This window comes from Pinus tabuliformis, chromosome 2_2, assembly GCF_031772625.1.
Source record: "Pinus tabuliformis cultivar Carrire ecotype Pingquan chromosome 2_2, CPIR1, whole genome shotgun sequence".
Taxonomy (NCBI): domain Eukaryota; kingdom Viridiplantae; phylum Streptophyta; class Pinopsida; order Pinales; family Pinaceae; genus Pinus; species Pinus tabuliformis.
The window spans coordinates 585,639,445-585,664,105 of record NC_142300.1 but is presented as its reverse complement, the minus strand read 5'-3'; the positions used below and the strand labels follow the sequence as shown (position 1 = coordinate 585,664,105).

General features: G+C 37.8%; 1 protein-coding gene across 1 annotated transcript; it reads left to right on the top strand.

Moving 5' to 3' along the window:
- Positions 1-18,110: 18,110 nt before the first annotated feature.
- Positions 18,111-23,277, top strand: LOC149194021 (uncharacterized). Its single transcript, XM_089407507.1, has 3 exons — positions 18,111-19,619; positions 19,686-22,490; positions 22,549-23,277. The coding sequence occupies exons 1-3, from the start codon at positions 18,111-18,113 to the stop codon at positions 23,275-23,277; spliced, it is 5,043 nt and encodes a 1,680-aa protein (XP_089263633.1).
- Positions 23,278-24,661: the final 1,384 nt, after the last annotated feature.

The window sequence follows — 24,661 nt, the reverse complement described above, 5'->3', positions numbered from 1 at the left end:
ATCTTCATTTTCACAGCACATGGTCATGTAGTCCAATATTAAGTGTAGTATTAAATAAGATTTTTTTCTTAATTATCTCTTCCCCAAGCATTATTAAGGGTATGATGGGTTTGTGCTACATTGAATATTGAACACATATTTTAGAATTCTTATGGGATTAATTTATCACCTGACCCTACTTCCTCTCTCAAGTCATACCTACTTCTAAAGGGGATAACATGTATTCTCATCTATCTTAAGTCCTAGTGGAGTTACAACCTGTATAAGTGATGTTAAATCTTTCAGACCTATTGTATGCATAAACAATAATTCTAGGCATGATCACATACTAATAATATTTCTCCAACTTATTTAATACCTCTGAAATTCTATAGAACCATTTAATCTTGAATGCATGCACTTGCGTATGTAAGGAAATTAAGAAAATCCACAACGAGCAGTGAAATCTAACCCAGAACTACATAGTAGTTATCAAAACATATTAAGTAAGGTGTTTACCATGCATGCATCATTGATTGAGTACATAGACGATTCTACTTCTAGAATACACATTCATTTATTGATGATCATCTAAAAAGAATAAATAAAACATATAAAATATGCCTAACAATTGTTAAACACTTTTAATAAAATAGTATAGCTAGAATTGTAACCATATTCACTACTTGAAAATTACCCAAGATTGAAACACGTTCCTCCTAGCCATGAACCACCTCCACCAATTTCCCCAAGCTATGTTATGTTTGCCAATGGAATCAAAAAGCCACATTGATTCCTGAGTTATTTATTTTATAATTTTCTTTTCGAGTAGATTTTCATTTATCATTGTCTTGCCTTTTGGGTCTTTCAATGCATTTTCCTAGTCCTTTTTGTATTTTGTTTTTTTGAAAAAAGGTTATTTTCCTTTTTCCTAAGGTCTACCTTTCTCTCCCACAATACTTTTTTCACCCCCAATTATTATCTTTCTCCAACTATGTCATTTAATAGATATTTCTTTCCCATCATATTAAATCCTGTCTATTTCTCCTAGGGATTTTTTTTGGAGATATTTAGGGGAATATTTATCTTGAAATTTAACAACCAATAATTGTTTCCTTCTTGGAAAGAATCCTATAACTATAATTCTTACTTTCTGAGTAATTTCCAGCATTATATTTGTTGATAATAATCTATTAATTAGATCACAATAACATTATTAATCACCTCATTTCACAAGTTTATAATGCCTTCCTATCCATTCAATCTAAAACAACCCATATCGAAAAATAGACAATCATTAACATAGAAAACTAAGGGGTGTTACATCTTCCCCCCCTTTTATTCAAAAATGTCCTCAATGTTGGATGTTCAATTTCATTCCTTTTATAATAGTTTTGGAAAGGCCTCCTACATTTTTCTCTCAATCTCTCAGGAGGCCTCCTTAGGTGTAAAGTGTGTCCACTGCACTTTAACATGAGTGATGGCTCATTTCCATAGTAAGATCTATCTCCTATATAATATAAGAAGTGGTTCTACGAGGAAATATCCTTCAAGTTCCACCTTTAACAAGTTTCAATCAATTATATGAGAATTATCATGGACATATTTTTTTAGTAAAGATACATGAAAGACATTGTGTACTTTATATGGCTAGGAAATGCCAGCTAATATGCTATTGGTCCAATGCTATCCAAAATCTCAAAAGACCCTCAAAACGATGGTGCAAATTTGGCAGAGGTTCCCATCCTTAAGGTTGTTTTTCCTTGGTTTAACTCTTCTCTATACATGTTCTCCAACCTTAAATTCCTTGTGGGTTCTCCTTCTATTAGTATAATTTTTTTGTCTACCATGTGCAGTTTTTATGTTCTACTTAATTTTTTTCACTACTTGTTCCCTTTCTTGTAATGTGTTTACTGCCAAAATTAACTTGTCCTCCAACTAAATCCAGTTGAAAGGTGTGTGACATTTTTTGTGGTATAATGCCTCAAAGGGAATCATCATTATATAATCCTGATAAATGTTGTAGGAAAATCAGACTAAGTGTATGAATTGGTCGTATTTACTTGGTGTGTCCATTAAATACATTCTTAACATATCCTATAATATTTGATTGATCCTCTTCATCTATCCATCAATTCAAGGGTGATAAGCAGTACTAAAATTAAGTTGTGTCCTCATTCCTCCAAAAAAAGCCTTCCAAAATTTGGAAGTAAATTTATCACCTGTATCAGATCTTACCATTTTTGGTATCTCATGTAGTCGAAAAATCCTATTCATAAGAATATTTGTAGTATTAGTTATTTGACAGGTAGACTATAGAGATAAAAAGTGTGTTGCCTTCCTTAGTGTGTCCAAAAACACCATGATGGAGTCATGTTGAAATCTAGTTTTCGGGAATCCTGTAATAAATTCTAACGAGACCACCTCCCATTTACATTCATGGATGGGTAGTGGATTCAATAGTCTAGTTCAGTGTTTGTGTTCTACCTTCACCTAGTAACATTCTAAACATTTAGACAAATATTCTATTGTATCCCTTTTCATGCGAAGCCAATAAAAATCCTTCCTTAGTGTCCTTGTCATCTTTTGACATTCATCTAGCGTAGTATTTCTTATGCTCATCTAATATCATTTATTTTAGAACACTTGCATCTAAAACAAACAATTTATTTTTTTAGGTTAACAAATTTTCTGAATTTTTGGTATAACCTGTAATTTCTACAAATTTCAATTCATGTTGAATTTTTTGATAGATTTGATCTTCCTGTATTGAATTTCGTATCTATTCAGTGGAATTTGTAATGGCACTGCTAGCAAAAATTTCCATAATAGAATTTGCATGTCTACTTAAGATATTTTCTAGTTTATTTTCTATACCCTTAATGTGTTTTATATCAAATTCAAAATCACCCAAAAAATCCATCCACCTAGCCAGTCTATAATTAAGACCTAGTCGATTGAAACAAATATTTTAAGCTAATGTGATATGTTATCAAGCTAAACTTTTTAGACAATAGGTAGTGCCTCCACATGTTTTAAGCACATGCCAGAATAGCCAACTCTAAATTATACAACACTTAGTTCCTTTCACATGGTTTTAGTGCTATAGGGATTAATGGACAGTTAGTATTGGCTGGAATACCATCAAGGATCTTCTTGGGATCCAAGGTAGACTATTTCAGAATAAGTGAAACTTTCACAAAGTAGTATAAATATATCTATATCAATGCATAATAATAAAAAATAAGAAGTGATATTACCTAAGTCCTTGGTGCAACCCTACTGAAGAACACAATGTAGCAAAGTAGAAGATGCCTTTGCTATCTCCTAGAATAGCACCTACACATAAAAAAGATGGAGAGTAATCCTACAACATATAAACTCTGGTAATCAAGGCATTCATATATAAAAATATAAAACAAAATGCATCTAAGCTACTTATAAATTATGGTATTTAATCGACATGTATATAAACACTACATTAACACCATCAAGTAGACAACACAATAAGGGATATATATTATTAGACTGAAGAATAATGACTACAAACATCTTGGCTGGATCAACCTTCCTCTAGTCCTCAAGCTTCTCTCTCTCTCTATCTCTCTCTCTCTCTCTCTCTCTCTCTCTCTCTCTCTCTCTCTCTCTCTCTCTCTCTCTCTCTCTCTCTCTCTCTCTCTCTCTCTCTCTCTCTCTCTCTCTCTCTCTCTCTCTCTCTCTCTCTAAACCTCTTGGCATCATAACAACTATATCTCATACAAAGTTTTGACAATCATTTGACAACCATTCGACCTCCATCACAATGCTCAAGCCTCCAATATATAGATGATGAGAGACTTATCCTTGCTAATTGTCTCACGGGCTACATTGAGTCAAAAGGTGGGATGTTTCCTCACTTTATTACTCTTTTCCTTTCCATTAGACATCGTTAGAAATAACATTGTCCTTAGTTAGGTCGGAGGTAGATGTGTCCTACTTTCTGGGGCTGACATTTGAGTGAAAACGGAAGTTCTAGTTAGTCAACTCATTCTTTGACCTACAGAATCTCACGAATGTTGGCTAACCCTGCCCTTTAGGCAAAAAAATGATTAAACCTATGGACTAACTCCCTTGGCTAGTGCATGGGGAGCATCCTAACTCCTCTTTCCTGTTTCTGAAGGGCGTTACCTTGGAAAATAGGCCCATGAATTAGGTCATGTCTTTAACCAAACTTTATTTCTCCTCTAAGCTAACGAGGAGGTCATTTTCATATATAACACATGCCCCCTAAAGTGTGAGGTTAGAGATGAAGAAAATGGCTGAAATACTTTATAAATTTTGTTTGGAAAAAGATAGAGAGGATCAAAGCTTTAGGACTGCGGGAAACCTGAAACAAACCACATATGACAAAAATATAGTATCATGCCTTCAGTCAAGCATTCCCATGCTCAATAGCTATTTCAAAATGATTTCTCAAAAGAGATATGACAATCATGTCCACCGATAAGTATAATGTGGAACTGTTTCATAATATGATGATCCTGAGGAGCTATCTCGGAAAACAATATACACAGCTTGGGAGTGGAAACAAGTTTGTGTGAAGTGAAACACTACCCAAGGTCTTAGTGATGGATTTATTTGAACATCATATTTCGGCACATGTGAATAAAGGAGTTGATGTCGAACATGTGAGAAATTGTCTGATTAGAAGTAAATAATGAAAATTGTTAACAGCCGCGAGGATGGACATTAGTAATGATGATGGTCTCCAAGATGTGCAATACAATCGTGTGAGTGTGAAGAATGATGTTTTCATCAAACACTCATAGAATCATTCAATTGGGAGCCAATGATGAAAATCCCCAATAAAAAACAAGGTAACCTGCGACTAATAACTGTAATTTCCAAGGTAATTATATGTTTTTGGATTTTGCTTCCTAGATAGAGTGCTTAAGTCGATGGGAAGAGACATGTCTAAAGGTAGGAAATAAGGTGTCCTACATCACTCGAAATGAAACAAGACAAGAATGATTTGTTTTGGAGATAAATTTTGAGCAATGGGTCAAACAGACATGGGGAATGATGGAAGTATATGATCAATGGTTGATATAGCAAGTAGAGGATAGGTGGATCCATTGAACAATAGAAGGCATGACATAAAGGTTTACAATGAAGCATAGACTCATGAAGTATAAATAAATTATTTTGAATGTTCCCATTACTAGTTTATTCCAATATCAACTATAGATATAATTGAAAGTAAAAAAAAAAAACATAAGTGAAATGGCCGAGGGCAGAAATTCTCATGAAAAGAAAGGGACAAAATGACATGCATAGGGACATGTATGAGATTTCAATGCTACCCACTATTGAAAATTGACAATGGATTAGCAAAGTTCATATTTCGTTTTTTACTCAAGTGGTATACAAATTAATATATTTCTTGTGGTAATCAGATAGCTCAATCGGCATTGGCCGCAGAAATGAAGCCTCAGTGAAGAAGTCTTACGTTCAAATCTTGTGTTATCATCATGATCGGGTGAGAAGTTGGATATGATTAATATGTAGTCCTACCGAGCTTACAATATATATATATATATATATATATATATATATATATTTCTTGTGGTCAATAGTTTCAACTTCTAATGAATCTTAAATCCCTGTGATGGTTCACATTCTTCCACAACAACTCAAATATATTAGGTATCTAACATAAACGATTTGATTTATTATTTTGATTACTTTTTACTTCTATTACATTTCAAATGAAGTTGGCATTATATTTTATTATTATTTTTTTTATGTAAATGTTGAAGTACATTAGCTGATATTATGTCGTTTTATAATTAGCTATTGATTTAATGCTTCATTGTTTCATGTCAAGTGCCACTACAACATATTCATATATCACAATATTGAATTGTAAAGCACCTCTTGGTACAATAATATATTTTATTTTATGAAGTATTTTCTAATAAATTATTTCAATTTTTTTAAAGAAATATTTAACCTGAAAAATATTATCTTGAAGAATATTTCCTATTTTAATTCATCTTCTTTCGTAAAAATGGATTAAATAGAAAATAAGTAATATTAATTATATTCTTTCTTTGTTAAGATAATGCACTTATATTACCAGACATCTAAAATACATGATGTTACATAGATATCCAAACAATATGTGGAGGATTCATGGATCTTGAGCAAAATCTCACAATCACCATTACCTGGGGAAGCTCAGAACCATAGAGACTAGCACACCAAATCCTCATTTTTCGGGAGTCACTCAAATAAATAGGGATAATAATTTTTCTAAAGTCTCTTGTCGAAGTGGCCATACATACATACACAAAAAAAAAACCCATAAATTTCCATGCTTTAAGGTTAAAAGGGACATTCCTAAAGCTATGTCATTAAGCAAAAAGAAAAAGAAAAGTTTATACCGAACTAAATATCCAAAGCAAAACATAACCAATATTTTGCAAACTAAAAGGACTAGAAAATGAACTCAAAGGTAACTAGAGAGAACACCATGCAAACAAGATTTAAATATGCATACTAAATTCCCATCCTAACCCACCAGTATGTAGTGCGAAGATTCCCATGCCACCGCTCAACCAAATGCATTTTCTCATCATTCTCAAATGAAGAAATAATAGCAAGAGGCCTTGCACTAGATCCAATCGGATCCATCAAGTCCATGCCATCATATTCACATGGAATATGACTTTCAGTATGGGCAAGTTGAGACTTGAATATGTCTAAACAAAACCTATCATTCTTTAACATTCTCTTCATCTCGTCCATAGAATTGAAGATGTCACATCTCTCGAATTGTTTATTCCTCAAGACTAGGCCAAGGAGGGTCTTCATTTGCCACAGGAGTGCCATCGAATTGAGGTATTACTTCTTCATGTCCTTGGAAAGCCTATGGTCGAGAACCCAAGTTGGCATGTCCTACATCATTTCTGAATTTGAAAGTGATTTTCTCTATGTTGGCCTTTGTCTCAAACTTGCATATTCCTATGCAGGTTTCTGGTGGAACAATGTTAAAAATGGTGGAAAAAATGTTGAGCACCATGTTGCCCATGCAAGGCACACCCACTAACTCCCATTTTATCTCGATTCCATGGTAGAAGCATGACCCAAGACTTAGCACCTTCTGTATGAGCCTCTACCTCTAGAGGGACAAAAAACTAGATTGGACCCAATACCTCCATGTAATTGGAGCCAACTCCAGACACACTTTGAATTTGACAGAGAAGGAGTTATGATCTCCTCCCTACAATTAACTACATACATCATTGAAACTCCAAATATAGAAGCCAAGACTCGGATCTTGTATTATCTGAAAGGACAAAACCACCCCACTACTGCAAAACCCTTGATTTTAATCACCCAAGGACCGAATAAAATCCTAGAAAGCTCTAAGGAAAAATTTCAACCAATATTTATAATTCTAAATCTATCCTCCACCTCTATAAATGCTTGTTCTAACTGTAAAGTGACAAGCTTCAAATTAGAAGAAACCTTTAAATCTCCATTATCAACAGATCAAAAAAATATTAGTAATATTTATTTATCTCTTTAATAGTATTAACAAAAAATTTAAGTTAATTTATTTTTTATTTCAAATTCCTAATTTCTTTTCTTTTATTTGATTAATAGAATCCAAATCCAACCAACATATATATTTAAATATATATTTCCTCCTATAGTTAGATTCTTTTGTAAATTAAAAATGGAGTGGCCTTTCACATCCATTAGGCGGGTCAAACAAATAACATAAAGAACAAAATTTCTATCCCATTCATTTATTCTACCATCCACGGAGGTGTAATTCCTTTTATGTACCATAGGGTAGAACGTCTGATAGGATAGGCGGGCTAGGTGGCTACCTCTACGTCACTGATCTCCTAGGCAATCGATCCAATGGTTGTTGCTGATTCAAGAGAGGTGTAATTCGTTTTGTTCTCAATCATAAATAAAAAAGGCGTTAAGAACTATAATCGAAATGAATATACAATTTTTATTAGCATTAATTATTAGTACAAAAAAATACTAATTTCATTCTTATAATGCTCAATGATAATATTAAAACTATGAAGAAAATGTCTACTTTGAGTATAAACATAATATAGTTTTTTTTTACGATTTTAAATCAAGATAAAGTAATTAAAAATAAAACGATCTTATATTTTTTAGTTTTGAGTCTATATATATATATAATATTTTTTAAAAAGTATTTCATACTTTTAAAATATGTTTTCTTATTGAACATAAATAAATTATTTGATTATTTATATTATTAATTTATTTCAATATAAAATATATATAAATCTTCACAAATTATTTTAGTAACTAAAAAGATATAATTGAAATTGAAGAAGATTAACTTTAAAAGTAATAGGTAGATATGTATAATTCATTTAATTATTAATAAAAATTTAATATGTAACATTTACAAAGTATCAATTATAAAAAAGAAACCAATGTAGCTTATAAATAAAATATTTTAATGTTATAGTTAAGTAATATTAATTTGTGTCCAAAAATATAATAATAATTAAAAAATTATTTTAGTGTGGTCAATATAATCGGTGAACAAAATGTTTCAGTAAAATATTCCAATGTCAACTATCTATATATTATATATTGTTAAAAGAGAACAACACATATATTATATAATGTAACTAAAGAAATAGTTTATTAAGGTTAAAACATTTCAAATAGGTTAATTATTTTATAATTTTGTCAAATTTTAAGAGTTTTGAAAGCAATAAAAATTAGTTGGAATTGTAAGTTTAAGACATATAGTCCACAATCCAAGTGTCCATGAAGATTTCAAGAAGTTTAATCCATTTATTTATTAAAATATATAATTTAAACAATGAAAAATGGACAAAAGTGATCAAATCCCTGAATATGTAAACATTTTTTCAAGTTTTTCACTCTAAAAGATGTTCTCACCTAAAGAGATTCTACTCTTTTCACGGTTTGCTAGATCCATAACCCTAGACCCGTAGCTAAAATCTGTATACAAAATTGGAAAAAAACAATATGTAAACTTGGAGAAACAGAATAATTATAGGTACTTACCTAGTGAATTTGAAGATGGTGTAATATAATGAAATATAAGAATATGAATTGAATTTCCAAATATGTAAATTTTATTTGTGGAAATTGCTTTTAACTATAAAAAATTTTATTTTCTGAACATTAGTAAGTTAATTTTCATACAAAATATGATCCATATTATTTTGTTGATGCAATTTTGATTGTATAAATCATGGAATTTTAAACATAAACTTTTGTAATTGTAATTTTTTATTTTTATTTCAAATTATGAAAGGCATTATATACTTAAAGTTACAAATATTTCAATCAATGCAACCTAGACACATCATACTCTTATGAAGCATCCATTTTTGTTTTTGGATTTTACATTTTAATGTCCTCTGCTACATATCATAATTCTTTTCCAAATGATTAATTTCCCAAAAAATTATTGTGGAAATATGCTAGGGGTGTTTTTTATATTTTTACATATGTCAAAAAATATATATTAAAATAAGTGAAAACTATTTTTAAAATATTTTATATTTAGAATATGAAAAGTAGACATTATATGGAATTTTGATTGTATAAATGATGGAATTTTTAATATAAACTTTTGTAATTGTAATTTTTTATTTTTATTTCAAATTATGAAAGGCATTATATACTTAAAATTACAAAAATTTCAATCAACGCAAGCTAGAGAGGTCATACTATTATGAAACATTCAATTTTGTTTTTGGATTTTACATTTTAATGTCCTCTGCTACATATTATAATTCTTTTCCGAATGATTAATTCCCCCAAAAATTATTGTGGAAATAGAATAGGGGTGTATTTTAATATTTTAACATGTGTCAAAAGAAAAATGTATTAAAATAAGTGAAAATTATTTTTAAAATATTTTATATTTAGAATTTGAAAAGTAGACTTTATATGGAATTTTGATTATATAAATGATGGAATTTTTAACATAAACTTTTGTAATCCTAATATTTTTTTTATTTTTTATTTTTATTTATTTATTTATTTTTATTTTTTTTCAAATTATGAAAGGAATTATATACTTGGATTTACAAAAATTTCAATCAATGCAAGCTAGAGAGGTCATACTATTATGAAACATTCATTTTGTTTTTGGATTTAACATTTTAATGTCCTCTACTATATATTATAATTCTTTTCCAAATGATTAATTCCTCAAAAGATTACTGCGGAAATAGATTAGGGGTGTATTTAATATTTTAACCTATGTATAAAGAAAAATGTATTAAAATAAGTGAAAATTATTTTTAAAATATTTTATATTTAGAATGTGAAAAGTAGACTTTATATGGTTATATAGTTTGATAAATAACTAATTTCTCTAACTCTTGCAAAAATAATGTAAAAAATAAAAGTATGTATGTTTCAAAATTTGATGTTTTCACGTTGTGAGAGCCCAACCACGAGGTAAATAATCTCAAATCTATATGCGAAGAAACAAAACTCTCTGTGCACGTAGCATTTTTACTCGGAAAAATTAAATTAAAAAACATGTGTCCATGTTAGTGGTGTGTGTGTTTGTTAAGAGTGTGTGTATTCTTAGCCTAAAAAATGCATGCGGATTTCTTGTTGTATGAATATGCACTTATTCGTTTACCTAGTGACTTTAAAAGATGGAAAATGGGTCATTTGGGTTTTGAGTGATGGGTAGCGTGAGTAGGATACAGGGGCATAGTAAGAGAGGGGAAGCATGGGGAAGAATGATTGGGTGAGTGAGGAGAGAGTGAGTGATAATCTAAAAGTGATATGGAGGAAGAGAGAGATAAAGTTGGAGGGGATGTTGTGAATGCATGATTGTGAGAGAGAGGGAGGATATGTTAGTGAGAGTAATGCATAGGATGATATAGAAAGAGAAAGAGAGAGTGGAGTGGGGAGGGAGAGGAGGAGGAGGAGGAAGAGTTAAAGACAATGAAATGATATGGGGGAAGAGAATGAGAGAGAGTGAGAAAGGGAGAGGTAGGGAAGGATAATGATAGATAGAGAGTGAGTGTGTCAGAAAGGGAAAGGGAGAGAGAGAGAATTGTTTTCAGGAACATACTATGTGAGGGAGGGAGGGATACAGAAATAGAGGATGGGGAAGAGAGAATGACGAGATGGACTGTGAGGGAGAGTGGGATGAGGAGAGAGTGTGTGTGCATGTATGAATGAGGAGGTAGGGGGTGGGGGTGGTTGGGATATAAACAATGTGGGAGGGGAGTGAGGGATATAGAAATAGAGGGTGAGGGGGAGAGAGTAGGGGGGTGGTGAAGTGTGTGTGCGAGAGTGGTGGGGGGAGAGGGGGATAGAAACAAATTAGGAGGGGATGGAGTGTGTGAAAAAGTGAGACGAGGATGGATTAAGAGATAGAGAGAGATATGGAGAAAGAGAGAGAGGAGGCGATACAAGAAATGTTGGTGGGGAGGTAGTGATGGAGGGGGAGGGAGTGATGGAGAGAGAGTGAGGGAGGGAAAGAGAGATATAAAGATAAAGATGGAAGGTGGAGAGAGCGAACAAGAGAGAGAGATGAAGAGATACAATGACAATGAATGAGAGGTAGATAGAGAGAGAGTGATTGCGGAGAGAGGGAAATAGATGGTGATGGAGAGAGTGGGAGAGAGAAGGAGGGAGGGAGGGAGAAAAATACAGAGAGGATAGAGAAGACACATAGAAATTATATTAGTTGAAGTAGATAGATGGAGAGTGGGTGGAGAGAAAAAGAGAGTCAAGGAAGGAGATAGGGAGGGGAAGGAAATTTCTAGAAGGGAGGGAGCTTGAGAGAGGGACGAGAGAGGGAGAGAGAGTGGAAGAAGAGAGAGACAAAGAGGGAAGAAGTAAGAGTGAGGTTGAGAGAAAGAGTAAGAGAAGGACGAATGGACAGAGTTGAGGGATAAGGAGAAACAAAGAGATAGAGACAAATAGAAAAAAGTGAAAGAACTAGGGTGGGAAAGAGAAAAGGGGACATGGAGAGAGATAAAAATGAGGAAGGGTAGAGAGAGAGAGATACACAAAAATATTTAAATGAAAATAGAGAGATAGCGAGTTGGGGGTGAAGAAAGAGATAAATTGGGAACTGGATGGGGGGAAGGATAGACAAATAGGGATATAGCATGGAAGAAGAAAGGGATAGAGAAGGAAAACGAGAGAGAGAGAGAGAGAGAGAGAGAGAGAGAGAGAGAGAGAGAGAGAGAGAGACCAGGAGATGGGAGGATATGGAGAGTGAGAGAGGAGAAAGGCAAGGATGGAGAGACTGGAAGGTGAATAAAACATAGACAAATGAGAGAGGGAGGGGTAAATATATGGAGAGACAATGATGGCACATAGGGAGAGCGAGAGATATAGATATGGAGAGGATAATATATAAAGAAGAGGAGAGGGGGGGATGTTACATTGAGAGAGAGATAATGAGAGCCATATAGTGAGATTGAAGGAATGAGGGAAAGAGATGGGGTTAGTGAAGGAGGGAAATAGATAGATAGATGGAAGAAGAGATAAAGAGAAACACATGAATATGATAATGGAAATAGACAAATAGAGAGTACTTGACGAATAGAAATAGACAACGATATATGAATAAATGAAGGAAAGAAGGATGGTACAAATGGTACTAAGATTACGAAAGGAGTGATAGTTAGTGGGAGGGAGTGGAAGAAGAGAGAAATAGAGAAGGAAAAAAGAAAGAAAGGTGGGCATAAAGACAAAGGGAGAGGGAGAGAGGGAGGGATGTCCAGAGTGGAGTGGGGAGAGGAAAGAGATAGAAAAAGAGTCGGAGATATGGAGAGACGTAGAGAGAGTGATGGGCGAGAAGGGAAGAGCCATAATGAGGGGGGGAGAGAGAAGGAGATAGAGATAGACATGGAGTATGCATAGGGATGGATGACAAAGAGTGAGATGGAGAGAATATAGAGGAATGAAGATAGAGATGGGTATAGGGTGAGAGGGAAAGGAGGGAGGATAAAGAGAAGAGAGGAGGGAGATTAAGAGAGTATGGATAGAGAAAGAGAGATCCCGGAAAAGAGAGATATTTGTCTAGTCTACAAAAACATTGTATAGTTAGACACCCTTCTACTTCTACACATTCAACAATTTCTTGGAATATATCTGTCCCGAAAAACTAATGTATCTCTATTGGGGACAGAATTTGCAACAAAATTCACTCTTTCAGGTCTAAATTGAAAGAACAGTCTTGATCATTCTCATCCAGGATATCCACTATAAAGCATGAATAATTCATTCGCTTTAAATCACAAATCTAAATAGAGATTTATTTCTAATTGATTTGTCTAGTAGCCAAATTTCAATGCAAATGTTTTCAATGATAGAACAAGTGATTTTTCACAACATTACTCTGTTCATTAGGGGAGCTCTTTGGAGCCATAAAATTTACATCATTTCTCTGGCAATGGGCATGGTTGTCATATGTCAAGGGCGATTACCATGCCACCTCTTTCTGCACAAAATATTTCTAAGCGTGGAATGCAGCCATCCATTAAATCTCTTGGTTGAAATCCACATTCCATTGCTGGAGAACGACAATCTTACCCATATACGCATCCATGGTGGCTTCCATCATAGGAACGGTGTTGTTTCAATTCCTCTACCTAATGCACCCCTAAACTGAGACTTCGAGTCTAAGGTAGGCAAGCCAACACTGGTAACCAGTGCTACACCTAAAATTGTTGTTTGACAGACAGGTGTAGCACAAAGTTCAAGTTCTGCAGCAATTTGTTTAAAGCTTGACATAGCCTTTGCTTCTTCACTTCTTGATCACAATCAACAGACATGGTAGGATTCACCAATCTGAGAATAAGCAATCTAATTTTACCATAGATATACACTCAACTTGATCTTGTTTTCTGCCTTTGATTCATAATGAGATGTGCATAGGATATCGCGGGTATTATTTGTATGCAAAACTTACTGCAAAGCATCCGTGACTCAACTTTTGCAACCCCGTCAACCATTTAAAATTCTCAGCTTCACATAGGATATTAATATACATATGATATTCAGATACTAAGCTTCAAACATGAAACCAGCAGATGAATTAAATTATGGAACTATGAAATCAAACTTCCAAATAAAACCTATGATAAGATTCCTCATAGAAAAAGGAAAGATAAGAAAACAAGAAAGATAAGCTAATACCAGACACAATGTAACCAACAAGAAAGATAATACCAGAGACAAGAAATTTGGAAAAAAGAACTCAACCCACAAGTTCTTACACACTTTCTCTTTCATCTTTTAATGATACAAATATATGACTTAGTTGAGATAGGCGTTCTAATCAACCTAATTGCAGGTGCTCATACGGCCTAGGGGGCATCATAAAATTCAGATCCTCGGAGTGACAGAAAAACCTATGATGCATCTGCGTTAAGAAGTATTTTTTAACCGACCACAAGTTTGCACCTGATATTTCATCAATCCGCCTAGATGCTTAATAAAGCAAGCACATGTTATTACAGATCTATGCCACAGCATGACAAGGAGAAATACAAAGAGTCGAAGATTCTTTAAAATAAGAAATAACCAGTAACTGGAGCCTATATTTCATCGGTGAGCGTATTCTTGAATACAATGCAATTATGGACCTGGGTCTACAAACCGGGTTCATATCCGAAGCAATATTATTGAATCCCTCTATCTTTTGCGATGGATTTCTTGAACCTCCCATCCGGATCCGTCATCAATGCCGACAGTACTGATCATGACGTTCAAGAAAGCCGTGGAAAAATATAACAGGATTCTCGGCGTGAGTACTTCTTTATTTCATCTGTAACAATACAAAGAGTGAAATAATATTTAAGATAAGAAATAACCAACCAATAGCCGGAGCCTGTTAGGACTCTGGACACCACATATCTCCACAATGGTATGATATTGTCCACTCTGGGCCTAAGCCCTCATGGGTTTGTTTTTGGGCTTTACCCCAAAAGGCCTCATACCAATGGAGATATTTGTTCATCCTTATATACCCATGATCCTTCCCACTTCTACCACTTCTAATCAATGTGGGACTTTGTTCGTATACCCAACAATCTTCCCCTCGAACAAAGGACCATCGAGCCTCCCCTCAAACCATCCGCAGGATTCTCCCCTCTCTACCAACCAGGATTCTCCACTCCAATGCGTTGGAAGCAGACGCCTTACATGGTGGCACCACCTGTCTCGAGAGCTTGCTCCATCCCAGGTCAACTTGTTGGAGAACAAGACACATCCATGAAGAATCTGGAGCAGACTGCCTATTTAACCGAGCTCATCCACTGGCTTACGGTGGCTCACCATCTTTGTTCGGCATTCCGAGGATTCATCCACTTGGGTAACTTCAAACTTGGCTCCGATACCACTTGTTAGGACTCTGGACACCACATATCTCCACAATGGTATGATATTTTCCACTTAGGGCCTAAGCCCTCATGGGTTTGTTTTTGGGCTTTACCCCAAAAGGCCTCATACCAATGGAGATATTTGTTCATCCTTATATACCCATGATCCTTCCCACTTCTACCACTTCTAATCAATGTGGGACTTTGTTCGTATACCCAACAGAGCCTATATTACATCTGTGAGCATTGTGAGCCTTGAATACTGTGAAATTCTGGACCTGTGTAACCACAAATGGCGTTGATAACTAAAGCAATGTTATTGAATCCCTCTGTATTTTGCCATGGCTTTCTTGAACCTCCCATCCAGATCCGTCATCAATGCCGACAGTACTGATCATGACATTCAAGAAAGCTTGTGGAAAAATATAACAGGATTCTCAGAGTGGCTACGTCTATATTTTGCAACTGCATATCCTTGGTTTGAAGGAGGGCCACCCAGTTATTATCTCTAACTTTTCTGGTCGTTAATCTACCTCCCGTATAACTCCAGATAATCGAGAAATTATTGCGAGCAATATACCAACCCTGTTGCCCATCCGATTGGAATCATTGTGGCTGCAGGGCTAGAAGCAATACACGAGATGTGCAAGAAGATATTCAAGGATCAAACTGATGATCAATAGTCATGGAAGAAATGAAGAAATATGTTCCTCATTACTTGAAAAATAACCATCCATTATTCTTATTTATAATAGTGAAAATAAGTTTCACCATTATGAGGGGATGAGTTTTACAGTGTTGTAGAGAAGTTCGGTACGTAGACTTACAGCTTTTAATGATTTTTAATTAGAATTCTAATATTTTCAAGGGTTTTATCATCATTTTGATAATTATAGTTTAAAAAGTTTTTGACTGATATATAAATAAACAAGATTTGCTCGGAGGGAAGCGATCGCTCTGCTAGGGTTCTGAGCGACCCATCAACGACGCCGACAGCTTACCAGGCAAGAATATCTCAGCAGTGAGAAAGCGGCTGCAGAGTACCAGAACCGCAGCGCATCAGGGCCTCAATATGGCCCAACCTTTGGGGGGGGCGTCAGAGCCCTCCCCGTCGCAGCAAGATCCTGCGCAAAATGTCGTATTTGGTTCTGTGGACAGAGAGATCTTAAACAGGGGGAACAAACCCCAGAATGACAACAAAGGAAATGGCAAACGTAAGGAAGGAGACAGCGCTCACCAAGAGGGTACTGAAAGGCCTGATGAAGGTCCGAAGATAACTTCAACCACATGCAGACCAGTAGCCAAGGAAAGGCCACGAATCGAGCTGCCAGGAGACAAGATTGACAGAAGGATAGAGTTCATGCGAGATCATGCCCTTATTGGGAAGTTTATCGGGTTCTGGCCTACTGAAAAAGCCCTAAATGGTTGGATTGCGGCGAAATGGAAACCAAAAGGGGATGTCACGCTGCAGCTAGGGCCGAAAGGCTTCTTCACAGCAATCTTTTATTGCTTGGAGGACAAATACAGAATATTAGTAGGAGGGCCTTACTTTTTTAATTCGGCTGGATTATATCTACGAGATTGGATCCCTAGATTCAACCCAGACAAGGAAGATCTAACATGGGCGCCCGTCTGGATCAGGCTATACTCTCTCCCGGATGAATACTGGGAGGAAGACATTCTCAAAGGGATCGGAAATGGGGTGGGAGAATACATCAGAACGGCTGAAGAAACCAAGTCTCGTAAGTATATTTCCTATGCCCGAATATGTGTATTCATTCGCCTCAATGAAGCTCTTCCAGAGTCAGTAACTCTTGCCCATCGAGATGAGGAATGGATCCAGCCTCTTGACTATGAACATGTCCCATTTCGTTGCAGAAAGTGCCATACCCTAGGTCATCTCTTTAGGGACTGTCCTCAAAACGTCCAAACCAGCTTACCTAGCCCTTCTGTTACCCCTGCTCAGGACGGCTTCACTAAAGTTCCTAGCAGGAAGCGTTCTCACAAAAAACCCCAAAGCGGGTTCAAACCCCAGCCCAACAAGTCTCATGGCCCAGTAACCAAGAACAGCTTTGATATTCTTGGCCAAGCCTCTGAGGATCTTCCTCCCCAAGCTGAAGCCAACCCTGACATCCCATCTTCTTCTTCTCATCCCCCTTCATCCAACCCCCCTCCCAAATCCCCGTCCCCCATTATCATCCCCACCATTCTTAAAAGGGATCAGAAAGATGCTGCAGAGGCCCTCAAAGACATGGAAGTTGAGGGTAAATCAGACCCCCCTCAGAATCCAGAGACCGGCATTGAAGACAGCGATCAAGTGCAAATCATGGAAGAAGAGCCAGAGAGTATTAATCTGACTGGCCTAGACATCTTGGAATTGGAGTCGGCCTGTAAAAAGAAAGCATATGATTCTATTCCAGAGCTCCAACTCGACAAGCTCGAAGAGATCATTTCGCGAGCTTATCATCAGAACCAACTGGGGATACAACCAGGCAGCCAATGGGATGGAGGCCTGCGCCCAAAAGACACAAAAAAACGAGGAAGAAAGACAGATCTGCAGAGAACAATAGAGATCGGGAGAATCCTGGTAGATTCAGGCAGATATGCTAAGTTGACAAAGTACTACAAGCCCTCTGTCAACGGTTAATCATGAAGCTGGTATCTTGGAATATAAGAGGGCTAAACAGCCCCGGAAAACTCAGGATGTTAAAAAACATGATAAAAAAGGAAAAGCCACAAATGTGCTTTCTCCAAGAAACTAAGTGTAACAGCACCACGCTAGGCAGCATTCTTTCAAAAGCCTGGCCCGGATGCAGCTCGGTCACAGTAGATGCTTCAGGAGCTTCAGGAGGATTGGCAATAGCATGGAATACCCAAGCGGTATCCCTTTCAGATTTTCATGCAGCGCACCACCTCATACAGGCAACCTTTCACATCCTGGGCACCAATATCTACGACAACCTTTCAAATGTTTACTTTCCACAAGATACAGGAAGTAAGGTAGCGCTCCTTGACACGATTGAAGCCCTAAACAATAGCAGAAGGTACCCTCTCTGGATAGTTGCTGGGGATTTCAACATGATAACCAAAACCGAAGAGAAGCTAGGCGGCAGAAGTAGAATGGAGCCTGAAGTCAGTCGCTTCAAGGACTTCATCCAAGCAACATCTCTTATAGACTTGTCGTTCTGTAATGGTACCTTTACATGGAGCAATCGCAGAACTGGCAAGCACCAAATCGCCTCCAAATTGGATCGCTTCCTCATCTCTGATAATGCGATTCACTTGGGAGGAGACATCTCTGCAGCCATTCTTGCTCACACTGGTTCGGATCATTGGCCAATAGCTCTACAGTGGCAAAGACCAGGTAACTTAATCAAAAGACCCTTCAGATTTGAAGGATTTTGGCTCACGCATCCCACTTTCAAGGAGTTTGTCAAGACCACCTGGGCTTCATTCATTCCCCCAGAAGGAGCAAAAATGTACCAATTCCAGCAAAAGCTAAGATATCTCAAAAGTCACCTAAAAAGCTGGAACAGGGAAACTTTTGGAAATATCTTCAAGGAGCAGCAAAAGCTAACTCAAGACCTGGAGATTCTTCACCAAAAGATCATCATGGAGGGGCACACGGAAGCCACCCTGGAGCAGGAGCGTCTCATCCACAGTCAGCTGGAGAACAGGAGGAAGCAGGAGGAAATCTATTGGAGGCAAAAGTCTAGGGTCAGATGGCTGAAGGAGGGTGAGCGTAATACTAAATTCTTCCACAGAACTACGGTTCAGCGAAGAATGCACAACAACATACCCTTCATCCAAAACCAAACAGGGGCAAAGATGGAGACTCATGAGGAAATTGAAGAGGAACTCCTCAACCATTTCCAAAAGATTCATCAAGAGCAGAGAGAAGATCGGCGACAGGCCATTCGCAAAATCACTAGCAATATTCCAAAAATTATAACGGAGGAACAAAATGATCTCATAATGCACCCTATTCGCCCCCAGGAAGTGGATGAAGCAGTGAAGCAGCTCAAAGAAGGTAAAGCCCCGGGGCCAGATGGATTCACCACCACTTTCTTTCACTCTTTCTGGGACATGATAAAGGAGGAAGTCTGGCAGATAGTTGAGGAATCCAGGGCAATGCGCTGGCTTCTTCCCTCTCTCAACGCCACCTTTATTACTCTCATCCCCAAAGAGGAGGATTCCATCACCCCTGACAAGTTCAGGCCTATTGCTTTATGCAATGTCATTTACAAAGTGATATCAAAAGTCATAGCAAATCGTCTCAAACCTCTCCTTCCTGGGCTCATCTCTCCGGAACAGTCAGGGTACGTGGAAGGTCGTCACATAATGGATGGCATCCTTCTCTCTCACGAAATTATTCACTCCCTCAAGCACTCAAAGCAGGCAGGTATGCTTCTCAAATTAGACCTTTCCAAGGCATTTGACAAACTAAGCTGGAACTATATTCATCAAATGCTAAAAGCTTTTGGTTTTTGCCCTTCTTGGATCCGCTGGATCATGAGCCTGATTACTTCCACTCATTTCTCTATTCTTGTTAATGGCATTCCCTCCCGCCCCTTCAATCCTTCCAGGGGTATTCGGCAAGGGGATCCCCTCTCCCCCTTTCTCTTCGTCCTTATGGCTGAAGGGTTGGGGCGGCTCATCAAGCATGCCCTTCACTCGCATCAGATCAGAGGCATCTCCGTTCACAACTCCCCTGCCACATCCCACCAGCAGTTCGTAGATGATACTATGCTTTTTGGTTATCCTTCAGCTCAAGAAGCCCTCCGCCTAAAATCCCTCCTCCAGGACTTTTCGGAAGCCTCAGGTATGCACATCAATTGCTCTAAATCTCAGGTCTTCTTCTTCCATACTCCGCCCTCAGTTAAATCCGCTGTCTCTCGTATCCTGGGCTTCCCCGCGGCTTCCCTGCCTTCCAAATACCTGGGCGCTCCCCTCACAGCCTCAGGCATCAAGCAACCTGCGTGGCGATCCCTTCTTGAGAAACTTGAAAACCGGCTCAATCTCTGGACCTACAGATCTCTTAACTTAGCCAGTCGAATCGTCCTCATCAAATCGGTTTTGCAGGCAATGCCTTTGTACTTATTTTCTATTCTAGCAGCGCCAAAGTGGGTTCTAAAGAGTATAAGAAACCTTCAGCGCAATTTTCTGTGGAGCAGCTCTGCCACCAATCGCAAATGGGCCCTGGTGAAGTGGACCAATGTTTGCATGCCCAAAGATAAGGGAGGCATTGGGTTAAGGGATCCTGAATACAGCAATTCCATCATGAACGCCAAGATCTGGTGGCAATGGATCACTAACCCGGACAAGCCATGGGGAAAAATCTGGACAGCCAAGTATGCGGGAAATCGACCTCAAGAAGAACTCATCAGATTCATTCCTACTGAAAAGGGATCCACAATATGGAACGCAGCCAAGCAACACTATCAGATTATTCAAAAGCACAGCTTCTGGGAAATAAGGAATGGATGCACTGCAAGATTTTGGACTGATGCCTGGAATCAAATGCCTAAACTCAAGAATATTCTCCACCCTTCTCTAATTCCAGAAAGGCAGGACCAGCAGCAGGAAAAAGTTCACCAATTCTGGGCGCCAGAGACAGAACATGGATTCCGAAAATGGAAACAGAGCAACCAAATTCTCAATAGTACAGATGCTCGGAAGGAAGAAGAGTTAGAGATCGAGCTAAGGAAACGAAGTATTAGGCAGGACAATGGTGGGGACATCCTCAGATGGGGACACCTACCCAAGGGATCCTACACTACCTCTGAAGCTTACAAGTTGATATGCAACTTCCCTTCCCCTCCAGACCCGGTTTGGAGCAAGATATGGGAGCTTGGACCCTGGCCGAAAATCTCTTGCTTTCTCTGGTTGGTTGGTCACAAAAAAATCCTCACTTGGGATAAACTTAGAAGGCGGAACTTTCATGGTCCCTCGATCTGTCTCAATTGCTCTCAAAATGAAGAAACTCTCCATCATCTCCTGGATACCTGTCCTCTGGCCAATCATCTCTGGGATAAGGTAAGTTTCAGATGCCAAAAAAGATGTAGAGGGGAGGGTGACATTATCAACTCCCTAAGACAATGGCCAAAGCATCCCTACAAAAGCAAGATTCTCAACCATTTATGGAGTATCATCCCGGGGATCATCCTCTGGAATGTCTGGAAGGAACGAAATCAGCGCATTTTCAAAAACAAGCAATCTCCTTTAGAGGTAATCTGGACCAGGATTCACAGGAACATTCAAGAGACGATGGCGCTGCAGGTATGGTCTAAGGAAGATCTCCCTTCCACTGATAATGAACATAACATTCTAGTTAATTGGCAGCTGCAGTTACCTCAAGATTCTCTCAAGATCAGTACTTCCAATAACAACTGCAAGAACGTCTGCCATTGGAAAGCCCCTCCCAAACACTCATTCAAGCTGAATTTCGATGGGGCTTCCAAAGGCAATCCTGGAGCAGCCGGATACGGAGGCATTCTGAGGGATCATGAAGGCACTCCTATTCAAATTTATTTCGGGAACATAGGGTGGGATACCAACAACTCAGCAGAGTTGGAAGGGCTGTGGCAGGGCCTTTTGCAAGCTGGGAATCTCAACCTTCAGCCCTTGATAGTGGAAGGGGACTCCCAGATCCTCATCAACATGGCGACCCGCATTCAGAATGGCTCGCATGCAAGGAAAGTGGCTCCCAGCTGGAGGTTAGAAGCTAGGTTAAGCGACATAGCACAAAAGCTCAGCAATTTCAGAGCCATCTCCTTCACACACACTAAAAGGGAAGGCAACAAAATTGCGGACCTCCTAGCCAACATTGGAGTAGAGACTGATCATCCCCTTCTATTTGGAGGCACAGATATCATCTCTAACAGGCAACAGCTCCAGGAATGTCAAAGCCTGATCCAAGAAGAGGCTGTCGCCCCGGATGCGGGTGTCATTAAGTCAGCTACAGGGGAGCCACATGGCCAGCACGGGCTGCCACGTGAGGATCAGAGGCCTTCAATGCCCCTCGCCGCCGAGACTGCAGGCCGAGTGAAGCACAAGGGCAGTCTTAATGAGGGCGCGGGAGGCGATGGCAACTCTGCAGAGCGCATTCAAGGCGGACAGGTTCCGAGGGATTCATTATGGATTTAAGAATGATGGAATGTTGGAATTTTGGTTATAGTTTCAGAATTCTGAGCACAAAAGCTGTAACGTGGTTGTTGAAAGCTCGGATGCGGTCCGCTCCTTGCTGGTTTCTTCTGGTCATTGTCTGGGCTCAATTGAGCTCAGCTACGATTCAATTTGGGGTCAGCAAGCTTCAGGAAGGGAACACAACAACAACAGGTCCTCCTCTACTCTGGAACAGGAAAAGGAATTGGAGGATTCCATGGTGCGGCTGCGAGAACGGATGCCTTGCAGAAGAGGCACAGGGCGTGGAGAATCCTCTCGTCCCCCTGCAGCGGATGTCCATCACCATTGTTGCTGCTGCTATTGCTATAGAAGGGCAGGTGCCGCCCCAATTCCATCTAGTCAGTTTCTGGAAGCTGGTAGCTCCAATAATGGAGCACCCACGCTCCCAGCGTTTGGTTCTGTCATTTTTACTCTGGCTGGCTCCAGGGACAATCCGGGAATCAATGCGCACATCTCAGTGCTTTTCACCAAAATTCCTGAGGAGGAGGAAGGACCTTCACTGGTACCTGAAGGGGTTCGTTCAGAGGGTGACAAAGGGAAGCGCCCAATGGGGGAGCCTTCAAATGCACAGGAGCATTCAGAGAGGGAGCCTCAGCAGACCCCCTTCCGAGCTCGAGAGCAAGAGGAGCCAGCCGCCGCGCAGGATCCCGAGGCTTGGTTGGATGGCCTCCCAGAGGGTCAAGGCTGGAGTAGAATTCTGGAGGCAAAACCAGAAGATTAACGCTCAGATGCGCAACCTCGTTTTGGCTTCCTTCGCTCAGGATGAATTTGGGGTCTTGGTGGATATCAGGTTCTCACATTTTGGTTTATTCTGTTTTCTTCCTTTCTATGTCATGGCTAGGGCTATATCAGTCTGGCTGGGTTTGGCGTTTTATGTTTGGTATGCGTCTTATGTCTATGCTTGTTTAGTGTCGGTTCTGTGTTATGGTCTCGGCGTTTACAGCCTTTATGGGTTGCATGTTTTGTTGGGATGCCCCTGCGTGGGCCGCTTTGTTTCAGCATGAATTATCAAAGAGTCATGAATTTTGTTCTAGTCTGGACAGTTCGCCCTGCGAGGCAAAAGTGTGAGAACGATAGAGTCACCCAAGAAGCCACAGTTGGCCCTGGGCAGACAGTTTTCTTTGGCTGTAAATTTCACCTGTACATATTAATATAAATTAGTTAGTGTTGCTGAGAAAAAAAAGATATATAAATAAACAAGATTATATTTATTTTAAATTTTCATTTACCATGTTTTTAGAGGGATTAAACTTTTCTTACTTTAAAAATTGTTTTTATATTAAAATATTTGATTTTCCAGATGATAGGTAAATTTAGGGTTAAGATGGCTTTTGACTAATTTAACTATTAGTTATAATTATTAATTTTATGTTTTTTTATTTTGTTTTATTGTATTTGTATATAATTCGAAAGAATCAAAATGTTTTATTGCTAATTATAATTATTAATTTTTTTAGCATTTTTTTGTTTTTTGTTTTATAATGTAATTTGATGGAGTCAAAATATTTAACAAGACATTACATTAGGGTATCTATATTTTACATCACAGAGGATAGGATTACTACGTCAACTTACAATTTTGAAAAACCTTTTAGTAATAACCTGAAGATTCGTACATTATTAATTTTATGTTTTTTTATTTTGTTTTATTTTATATTTATCTAATTAGAAAGAGTCAAAATATTTTATTGGTAATTACAATTATTATTTTTTTTTAGTTTTTATTTTTAATGTAATTTGATGGAGTCAAAATATTTAACAAGACATTACATTATGGCATCCATATTTTACATCACAGTAGATAGGATTACTACATCAACTTACAAGTTTGAAAAAACCTTTTAATAATAACCAAAAATAAACTTTACGACTCAACCAATAAGATTCGTACATAAATTTACAATTTTAAATACATTTTTTTGGAACTCTAACATTTTCATGATCCTAGTCATCATCATCTTCATAAAAAAATCTCTTGGCTGACATCTAGAAGATAAATTTTACAATACAACATGTAATATTACCATATAAACTCACAAGTTTTAATGACGATTCAACATTGGTCCTAACCGTCACTTAATCTCAAGAAAAGCAAAAAATAACTA

Bases quoted from the DNA above. Each gene is read 5' to 3' on its own strand.
- LOC149194021 (XM_089407507.1), top strand. From the start codon at position 18,111: ATGTGCTTTCTCCAAGAAACTAAGTGTAACAGCACCACGCTAGGCAGC. The intron at 19,620-19,685 runs GTGATATCAAAA...TCTCCGGAACAG, and splicing joins TATGCAATGTCATTTACAAA to TCAGGGTACGTGGAAGGTCG. The intron at 22,491-22,548 runs GTTCCGAGGGAT...TTTTGGTTATAG, and splicing joins AGCGCATTCAAGGCGGACAG to TTTCAGAATTCTGAGCACAA.